The sequence below is a fragment of the Mugil cephalus genome, chromosome 19 (genome assembly GCF_022458985.1).
Source record: "Mugil cephalus isolate CIBA_MC_2020 chromosome 19, CIBA_Mcephalus_1.1, whole genome shotgun sequence".
Taxonomy (NCBI): domain Eukaryota; kingdom Metazoa; phylum Chordata; class Actinopteri; order Mugiliformes; family Mugilidae; genus Mugil; species Mugil cephalus.
Window position 1 is genome coordinate 12,174,880 of NC_061788.1, and position 10,695 is coordinate 12,185,574.

Here is a 10,695-nt window from a genome sequence, read left to right on the forward strand (position 1 = left end):
TATTCAGATAGGCTGAAGTTTTGCAAAGGGGTGGGGAGAATAATCACTTCTAGGAGGAAATGTTGGGCTGGGGGGAGTGTACATATCTACATTGGAGATTAAGAAAAGTAGAATTTTATGGGAGTGAAGCTTGCAGCAGATTCAGAGGAGGTATATCTCGCAGTGGATGCTTTGCTCCTGTTTCCTGTGGTGAGGTCATAAAAAAAATAAATGCAAATGAAAAAAAAAAAAACCTTGGGACATACTCATGTCTAAAGTGTCAAATGTTTTCCAGATGTTGACTCAGAGATTTAACTAAAGATCTTGTTGGTTTTATGGTAAATTTAGCATCATGAAAGCCCTAACTCAATGACGTGTCACTTGGAGGAGACTTTGTCACCATTTCCCTCCTTATTCTGCGTCTCAGACGTGGATCCATTCAAATTCTTTTAGCTCGGCCGAGTGGCCCAAAAAATCAGGAACTGGGGCAGATTCCAGCTACGTGGACAAAAGAACTTGGTTAATTCCTTGCAGATGTGTGCCTGAGCTGTGTGAGGGAATGCTGTGCTGCCCTCGCTGGAGAGAGGACGGGCTGTGCACTGAGAGCGTTTAATGAAATATGAGCAAAATACATCAGTGATTCGGTACAGCTGGTTATGGCTGTCTGGCTGTCTGTCTGCAGTTCCAGGGAAGAGAAAGGAGGCAAGCCACAAACACATGCGCATAGTTTTCCCTCTCTGGAGGAACTGTTGGTATGCACAATCACAGAAGAGCTTGTTAGTCATCCTGCGATCAAAAACACAATCAAGTCCTGGCCACAAAGAGGACATCCATAGCTGCTTTACACTGGAAAAGTTCTAATGAGCTGAAATGTGAGTGCTAGCAGGCAACTTTAAAGACACAACAGGAAACATTTGTCATAGAACAGTGAGATTCATGGCTAATGTTATCATTACTCAGTTTGGAAGGAGTTTTTTTTCTGTGTCTACAATTCCTTATTCACTTATTGTCATCTTCTTTAAACCTCAGTGCATCTTTTTGTTTATCTGGACTAATGAGCTTCTGGCATCCTCCTCCCGTTCCTTCGTGCTGGCCTTGTATCTTATCCTCTTCACTCCACAGCGAGGACATATTTCCCGGAGCTCATACATTCTGACTCCTCTCGGCTCTGATTCATCCTCACAGTTTACACAGACTGAAATGTAGCCTCACGTGACTGTGGGGCGACGTGTGCCCGACATTATCCAAGAACAACACAACTGGCCCTGACTGTAATTTACAACACAACTTAACCAGTTTGCTCTATCATCAGGTAGTCATTCTCAGACCATGAAGTATTTTTAGTACGCTTTTTCCCCCTTGATGTCTTTCTCAGCTACTGTTCAGGTTGTATTTATATGCAGTTAGGTTTTCTCTTTCCAGTTAAATTCACAAAAGGCACAATGTGCAAATGGTTCATAACTTAATGTATTTAGAAGGATGTGTAGTTCATGAGAGATGGACCAACTTTCTGCTATGTCACTCATAAGCTTTCTAACGTGTGGTGGCTCTATCTTGGTAGTGTTTTACTCCATTTTATTTGTTGGCGCCCTAGCTAATTCAAAGGTGAGTAAAGAGGAGTGGAGCACCAGTGGAGCTGAGACCTATAGACCCCTTCATGACGTCACTGTGACGTCACAATGTTAACGGAAGCAAAACAGAGTGAAGCTCTGTCACTTTCAACCACGAAAATGTCGTCTTGCTGCATTTTTTGGTTCCAAGACCAAAAAAAAACAAAAACACTAACTTTAAGTTTTATCACATACCAACCACTGCCAGTTGTAGAAAATTTTGGTTTGGCTTTTGCGACTGAAAGAAAGGATTGTACTGAGACAACATCAACAGCATGCACACTTATATCAGTTAAGATTAATATGTAATGCATCATCAGTTTCAGACTGGATAACATTAAGGGTTAGAATAAATTGTGACTGAAATAACGTTAAGATAATGCTGATGTTATGTTAATGCTAATGCTAACCGCGAGCTAACGCAACGCAAGTAGAAGTTGCATTTACTACTTTACCCTCCACAGTGGCTCCACTTTCTTCTTGTAATACCTTTGTAGGAGAGGCTTCACTTGACAAAGACAGATCAGACTTCATCCCCTCTATGTCCTCCTTTGGTCAAATCCTCCATCCAATGAGTGAGAGTGTAGAGGTCTCTGAATGTAGTCCCATCAGTCAGAGTGAACTTTTTAAAATAACTCTCTAAGGTCTAGGAGAGTGAGTCTATTAGTATATTCTCTAAAATATGTTTGTGCCAAAACAGTCCATTGAAAAATGCTAACCGCTGTGTTTTAGATGTTTGGCATCCAGTTAAGCCCCACCCCTAAAAAAATGTCACGTTGTTTACAAACCGTGAAGGGGTCTATAGGCACAGTTAATGACTTAAAGCATTCATATATTGTCATTTATTACAAAACTTTATTTAATACAAAACTGAAACACAAGAAATATGGAGAGCACATGTAAGTCCCGCCCACAGTGAAAGTATAAAAGAAAAAAAAGCACAAAGAAAATCAAATCCTACAGTTTTTTACGTTAGGGGCCGTTAAATGGAGAAAAGGAAACATTTCAACATGACCAGCCTCACTGTCAAAGCTAGTGGACATTATTGGATGTATATTTGTAGACATTTATTATGTTCCACTTATTTGTGCATGCAGCAAGTCACGTGAATAACTCAGGGATGAAAAGGAGCTTAAGAAATGGAAACCCTGCAAATGTTCTGACCTTTGTGCAGAGTTCCAGCGCTGGAAGGAGCTCGCAGGTCGTACTCAATCAACTGAAACGCACACTGACGCCTTAACTGTAGGACTAACATGACCAGCTTTGGGCAGTGAAAGAGAAAAAGCAGAGTCTGGACTTCACTCAACGTCAGTGAGGCTCCCAACTGAGCTCTTAACCTCTCGTTGCTCCAGTGTTACTGCTCTGCTGCAAATAGATCAGATTGTTGAGGTGTGGGTGAGGTCAAATATGTGACAATAAATAAAGCATTTCAGTGGTTAAAAATAAATAAATAAATAAATAAAAAAAATAGTGGTTAAAAAAAGTGCTCTAAACGGGGCTATTAGCATTTTTATGTTTGCAGGTAATGAGAGGCACTTAGGCTCAAATTTATCCGCTGGCACAAATGTAAAACCCATGGAAATATAGAGTATAATTTAGTTTGTTTGAAGGTAAGACCATCATCTTTCACTTTCTAAATGACTCTTTCGGGTACCGCTAAGAGAATGACATGCAGTACTGCAGTAATATTTACAGTAATCTGCCTCTTACTGCCAAACAATAAAATACTGTAACTGAGCTATAATTATAACACAGATGATCTTTATATTCTCCTGCATCTATTATCATAATAGATGCATTTTTCTCTTAATGAAGGCCTTTGCCGCCTAAATTTGTTTCCATTTTCACTTCACTTCCATCAACATAAAGCGAAAAAAGTTTTTTTTTTTTTTTACCACCAGTGGAGTGTACTATTTCTTGTTTGTGGGTGTTTGCCACTTTTTAAAGAGCCACGTTGCCTCATATTAAATTTTTGTTTGTATATGTTGGAAAAATCGTTTCAGATCCAAATGCATTTGATTTAAATTCTCATAAAACTTTACAATTTGAGAAACTGTAAAATCCTTGTGACCAATTGCTGTGGTTTAGCAGCCTTCATCATGTGGTCAGTGTGTAGATGCTAGAAAGAATTTCCTGGTTGTCTTGAGAGAAGAAAATCAAAACCTTGGATTAAGTTTCCCAACCTATGCATTATACGTCTGGTGTTACCAGCAGGCTGGCGGTTTGACTGGGCTTTTGCAAATGACTTAGATTTATCAGAGTTTGGGGTCAACACTCTGCCTCCAAACTGCAGTCATGGAGATATCAGATATCGCCGTGGCCTCCTTTCGTTTTTGCTCATGAACTGACTAATTATGGCCCTACAGTAGGTTTCTGTGAGATGCATGTGATTCATGTTTCCAGCCAGGCTCTGCAATGCTGAGGCGCGGCTGAGATGGAGGGGAGTTTGTGGGAGATGGTTTCCCAGAAGGAAACTAGCAGGGCCATCAAAGAGTCATGTTTAGGTTTCTGAGGTCCTCCTATGAAAAAGTGAATGAGTGAAAGCACTTTTGGCAGAGGGTGCAGTTTGGTTTAGGAGTTCACACAACAGTCAGGGGAAAAACTATTTATCATGACATTTTGTTGATTCGGCAGAAAGTGGGGGTGGGAAAAATAGACAGATATTGAGTCATAATATGAATATTTCACCATCACTAAGAAGAATGGTTTGCATCGGTTACTGTGTTAGAAGTCTAAACATGCATCTGTTCCCTGCGATGAAAAACAAAGCAGCACACATTTTCCCATTAACCATATTTTAAAGGGCCAGACTGAACAGTTATTAAACACACTTGGCTGGGCACACATCACGTATCCAGTGGTTATATGAGCAGGAGCAGGCTTGTATAACAAAATCAGAAACTCCACATGCCGAACTCCTCCTCCTCCTCTTCATCATCATCTCTCGGGGCGCATCTGCAGGCTGCAGGAACAGAGCGATGGTTTTACACGGATACACTTAGCTTTTCTTCACTGCTTAGACATCCTTCCTGTATAGATGAAGAGTGTTTAAGTTAAAGATAAGAGCCAGCCCAGGCTCCTTCTGAGATATTCCTTCTGTCACATTCAGTCTAATTGAGTTCACAATGGGATTACGCGTATTTGGCACACCGCGTTACGCATACGCGTGCGTCTATTTATGTATTTTCTTCCTGCAGGCTGCACAATCTCAGAGAAATCCGGGAACGCCGCAAGGAAACGAGCAAAGAGCGTCTCTCCGGCAGACGCTGCAGTGGTCGCACAACGGCAAGATTTTTAGCATTTTAAGTCACGGCTCGGAGTACCAGCCAGCGCGGCGGAGAGGTGCGCCTCAGGAGCAAGTGCAACAGGCGCGACCTGTCACCATCATTCGCGATGCGGACGTGAGGGCTCAGGATGCCCAGAGCCAACCGGTGGCCCAGCAGCAGCAGCAGCAGCAGCCTCCGAGATCGGGGTCCAACCAGCAGGGTCTCCCGCCACCGCTCCAGAGGCTCGTGAGAGGGCACGAGCACCGCCAGCATCACCAGCACCGTCCCGTTGAGCGCACGGGGACGCAGAGGAACAACAGCGGCAATGGGACACAGGAGAAGGTCACCGTCAGTCCACCTCTGCCCAGGAGAGAAGACATGATGGTTGGTGATGATCCATACGACCCTTACAAGTCCATCGACAGCGACAACCCGTATTACAATCACTACGACGTTTACGAGACTCCGAGGCGGAGAGCGAGACCTGGATATGGCACAAGCTATCATCAGTACGGTAAGAATGGGGAAAGTGACCTCAAGAAAACATCTGAGTCAGTGATTTAGTAGACATTAATATAAAGTGGCGTTTGTGGTTGAAAAGTGGCTCACAATGAGCAAGCAGCCGTCTAATCTATTTATTGTGTGTTTAAATGTCTGTACTTATGTGCCGATTTACTATATATCGTTTCATGTAAAACTTAAAAGTCCCACGGAGATTTTATCATTGTTATTGTGTTGCTGTAGGTCTCCCTGATCTTGTACCTGATCCATACTACATTCAAGCCTCTGCCTATGTCCAGAGGGTTCCAATGTATAACCTGAGATGTGCAGCAGAGGAAAACTGTTTGTCAAGGTATAGTGTGCTGTCAGAGAGAGAGAGAGCAAAAAAAAAAAAAAAAAAAAAAAAACTGGGTTTACAGACATGTCTGACAGTAATTCAGCAAACTGAGGCCCATAACAACCACCCAAAACGTCTGTGGGTGAGGGCTTTCCAGTGAAAGCATGGGAGGAGGTAAAATTAACCGAATCCTGCCACTGATGGTGGAGAGGGGTGGAGTGTTGGATTTCTGTAAAGGTTTTAATCATAGTTTTCCCCCGGTAGAGCAAGCCCGACTGGTAAACACATTATCGAAAACTAAACCAAACAACCACGTGCCTCCAAAGGATTTTTTCCACCCGCCATTTACACACACAGACTGGCTTTGCTCAGACACTGAATGTCTGCTCCGCTCAGAAGAGGGGCCGTAGCAGGAAAAACAGCCTTAGTGATGTCATTGTATCCACACATGACAGTGTGCTTTTTTTTTCTCTCCTGCAAACATGTCCATTTCTTTCTTCAGCTCAGCCCATAGGTCAAGAGACTATGACACCCGTATGCTGCTGAGGTTTCCTCAGAGAGTCAAGAACCAGGGGACAGCTGACTTCCTCCCCAGCAGGCCACGCTACTCCTGGGAGTGGCACAGCTGTCACCAGTAAGTGTGATGTCATGTAAGAGCTGTCCACCTCATCATCACACAGAGGAAGAGTCTGTGGCTTGTCGTGGCCTAGAGTACAGGTTGATTTTGATTCATTTTTGCAGACTTAATTAACCCCCTTTTTGGCCTTTAAACTGTCCTCATGCATGTTATTTTATCAAGGCATGAAACAGCGAGGAGCTAAATACAATAAAATGCCACAAGTGTATAAAGCTTTCACATTTTTTTGTGCAATCCCAGGTCAAAGAAAGTACTGTTTATACACACAACCATAGCATCATATTTAGATTACACCAGTGAGAATCCAGATTAATGTCATATTTAATGACATACCCATTATGATAAATACAATCATAATAATTAGACATATTGTAGTGTTGTGGCCATGTAATCATTGTTTCCTGTTGCAGTCTGTAGTTGTGGTATGGCACCCCCTGTTGAACCAGAGCTTTGTTACTCTTGGCTGTTGTGTAGCTGTTGCAGCAATTTTGGCATCAGGGCTGAGATCTTAGGTTTTCCTTAAATCTTCAAGCCTTAAAACATCTTTTATGTTCACTTAAAAGATCACAGAAGCAATTAAACTCTCTTTAACCTTTGAAAAGATTGACCTTTAGCTTTATATTATTTAGAGCTACAAATCCAGATTTGGCAAATTACAGTTGTGTGATAATGAACCCAAATGGAAACCTGTGGTTGGTGTGTAGTTTTTTTTTTTTTTCTCAAGTCCAAAGAAACTACCTCAGCTCATAGTTATGCTGTGAAGCAAGCCGTGTGCTGCACTGCTCCCCCAAGATGGAGCTCTGCTGGCAGAGGTCCAGTAAACTGTTGGTGCAGACTGTATAGATTTCTGTCAGTGTTTTGAAAGTCAACCGATGTTAAAATCCAGGCTGTGTTTGACTCATTAAACAAACTCTTGCTTTCAGATAGTGGAGTTAAACCAGATTTGTGGAAGGCCCACATAAACATTTACATGATAGATAACAAAAACACCTGGGATGTATCCAGCCCTTTGAATGAAATGTAATTTAATCGGAAGGTGTGAATGTTTCTGGTGGCCCACGAGGATATGGAGTTTATTCATTTGAGTTTAATTAGTCTCCTAAGTTGAATCCTGTGCTGCTGGTCCACAGACACTACCACAGCATGGATGAGTTCAGCCACTACGACCTCCTGGATGCCACCTCTCAAAGGTCGGTGGCAGAGGGCCACAAGGCCAGCTTCTGCTTGGAGGACACGTCCTGTGACTATGGATACTACAGACGATACGCCTGCACCTCGCACACTCAGGTCTCAAAGCTACAAACCTGCAAAAGTTATTACTGATTTCAAAGCTAAAAATTTGAACAATGGGTCAAATGACACGACAACCAGTGAACTAAACAATTTCCCTCAAAACTAACTGGGCATTTTAGCTTCTTTCAGGCATTTGATTTGACTTTACGGCCCCTCATCTTCACCAGTTTGGTTTTGTTTGGTCAGTAAAGTAAAGCAACTGTCTGTAAAAAGGTTTCAAATATAGACTACAGCCTACCACCCCAACGAGCCAAGACAAAGTGAGCAGTTACCTTGTAAGCAAGGTCCACAAACACGACTCTCTAGACGTCTGCTGGATGTGTAACTGTTTCCTAACGAGTTCCCCAAACTTAATTAGTTACCACCAAGTGGTTTATTCTCATGTCAGCTCCTGTTAGCTAGAATAACAACAACAATGTCTGACTCGATCTGACATTGTTGTTGTTATTCGACGAGCCGCTGTAAACGAATACAGGACTCACTTACGGCATCCAACATAAAATGCCATAAAATTAATTACTGCGCTATTAAATCATAACCCTTAAACATGGGCCTCCTGTGGAGAAGCAGCAGGTGTTTAATCTCTTTTTTACAGCGGACTAATGCACTGCGTCATTGTTGGGTTAATACAACAACAGCAACAAATGCAAGATGCAAATCTTTGTTCTTTATTCATGGCATTTGGACGCCAGTATCTACTTTAGAGATACACTAAAGCATGTGATGACTACATTGAAGAATACAATAACTGATTAATGCCGCCTTAAAATGGTGCCATGTTTACTGTGTTCACAAGTAAACTCCGCAGGAACAAACCCTCTTGTGGTATTCATGACTTTGTAAGTGGAACTTGTGATCATGTAGTTATGACACTGGGAAGTCCTGTGCAGAAAATACTCGCTGTTCAAGTGGTAACGTAGGTCATAAGTTGTGAGAACACCGTTCTTTAGCATGCCATCCAACTTCCCGCATTTCTGAAAACTTCAAGCGTCATGTCACAACTCTGGCCTTAACATGTCACAACTCTGGCCTTACGTTAATTTGAAATTTACCTGTGAACACAAAAATCCCGACACCATTTGAAGGCAGCATTAAGTGTGCCGGTAAGCCATGACAGCAAGCAAACTGAAGTCATAATTATACTTTATCTACTGAGTAAAGTGAAAACGTCTTTATTTATTATTTAATTATCTACAAACAAAGACGCTTGATCACTTTAATTGATTTTATATTCATTTCATTATTTACGAATTACGAATGCTTTTAGTTGAGTTTGCAGGCTGTTTACAGGCTTCACCTCAAATTGTAACCATTAACTATAGCTGTATATATATATATGTACGGAATAGCTGAAACAAAAGTAAAGGTAAAGAATTTACTGACCTTCGTTTCATGAGATGTTGGGTCACATGTTTCTGAAAAGGGGAGTAGAGCTGTCATAAACAAGTGATTTTTCACCGAGGCAGCTGCCGCTTAGAGAACGGCCGGAGTATTTCCTTTTTTGCAAGAGCCAGTGGTAGTGATTTCCTGTTTCTCCTCCCAAATGATTCCACCTGCTTGATATATATATATGTGCGTGTGTGTCAGACTGTCGTAAAATCTTCATTAAGGTTGCTGTTCTGTGTCTAAAACCACTTAACATGGTTGAATAAGAACTATGTTTATATCACGTTTTAAATGGATGCTGTCCAACGTGCAGGGCCTGAGCCCGGGATGTTATGATACCTACAACGCAGACATCGACTGCCAGTGGATTGACATCACAGATGTGAAACCTGGCAACTATGTCCTGAAGGTTTGTTAGAAGTGCCAGATGACTTCCCCCTCTTTAAAGAGAGTTAAATTCCTGTGGAGTCACATACGAGGACACATTTTAGAGCCTTTGCTGTTTATTTATTCACGTCCCTGTTGCTTTATATGTGTTCGTGCATCTTCGCTCTCCACAGATCAGCGTAAATCCTTACTACCAGGTCCCAGAATCAGACTACAGCAACAATATCGTTCGCTGTGATGTTCGCTACACTGGCAACTATGCCTATGTGTCAGGCTGTCACATGTCAACGTAAGTATTATGAGCACGAGGCGGCATCTTTGATATCTCACATGCCTTTCGTTAATTCTCACGGTGGTTTTATTCTTCATTTTTCAGATATTAATGAACAACAGCCGACTTGTGCAAATGGCGATGAAGAGGACTGCATATGAAACACCGTAAAAATAGGATGTTATCAGACATACATTCACTTTATAATTTAAATGTTCCACGTTTAGGAAAAAAAAAGGAACCATCTAATATTGTAGCTCATTCCTCTTTGCTTTCATGGGAAAGCAGATTTTCATATCTCTTTACTGAGAAGCATATCTTATCTCAGCTTTAAAATATTTCTCTTTTCTTACCTGTATTGGATTTTAACACTTGCTTGCATTTCCTACTACTTGTAAGATGAAGAATATACGTGTGAAATATAAACAGAAACCAGCTTTCCCTCATTATTAATATCAAATATATCACAACTTTAAAGGGGACGAGATGTTTAAAGGAAAACTGTATTTGTTATATTTATATACATACGATGGACGAAAAGCTTTTGAAAAAACGTACTTGAATAAAATTCTGATATTGTATCAGGCTTATTATGTTGAAATGGCATCTCTCTTCTTGCCTTGGCTTTGTTTCTTATATTGTTTTCTGTCAAACACACACACATGTTAAGAAGATCAGTGTGGAATAAAATCTCATGAAAACTGCGAACAATCTGCCTTGATACATTTGTGAAACAAATTATTCTGACTTCATATTCTGACTTTTAGTACCTGGTGTGGAAAAACACTGATTTTATTTCAGCTCCCTGCTAAAAACCACATCTCTATGACATCACAGTAATTTCCTGAGTTGATACATTTGCTCTGCTTCTGTAATTATGTTACAGAAATGACAGCAATTATAATATTATAATTAAATATATATGTTTCCATCGTTACAAGCACATAAAGGGAGCTTATTAATATTTTTGTGTATGAATGTACGGTTTCCTGACTGTAGACTGCATTCATGAGCCACAGTTTGTTACA

At 41.1% G+C, this 10,695-nt stretch overlaps 1 protein-coding gene across 1 annotated transcript; it reads left to right on the forward strand.

Moving 5' to 3' along the window:
• The first annotated feature begins 4,199 nt into the window (after positions 1–4,199).
• Positions 4,200–10,375, forward strand: loxa (lysyl oxidase a). Its single transcript, XM_047570474.1, has 7 exons — positions 4,200–5,369; positions 5,600–5,708; positions 6,196–6,327; positions 7,461–7,617; positions 9,323–9,418; positions 9,570–9,685; positions 9,773–10,375. Exons 1-7 carry the CDS (start codon positions 4,715–4,717, stop codon positions 9,777–9,779), a joined length of 1,272 nt encoding a protein of 423 aa, XP_047426430.1. The 5' UTR covers positions 4,200–4,714; the 3' UTR covers positions 9,780–10,375.
• The last annotated feature ends 320 nt before the right edge of the window (positions 10,376–10,695 follow it).

What these genes read in the sequence shown, in the direction of transcription:
- loxa (XM_047570474.1), top strand. Translation starts at nt 4,715, where the DNA reads ATGGGATTACGCGTATTTGGCACACCGCGTTACGCATACGCGTGCGTC. An exon ending in GAGGAAAACTGTTTGTCAAG is followed by an intron (nt 5,709 to 6,195) that starts GTATAGTGTGCT and finishes TTCTTTCTTCAG; the next exon opens with CTCAGCCCATAGGTCAAGAG. An exon ending in GAGTGGCACAGCTGTCACCA is followed by an intron (nt 6,328 to 7,460) that starts GTAAGTGTGATG and finishes GCTGGTCCACAG; the next exon opens with ACACTACCACAGCATGGATG.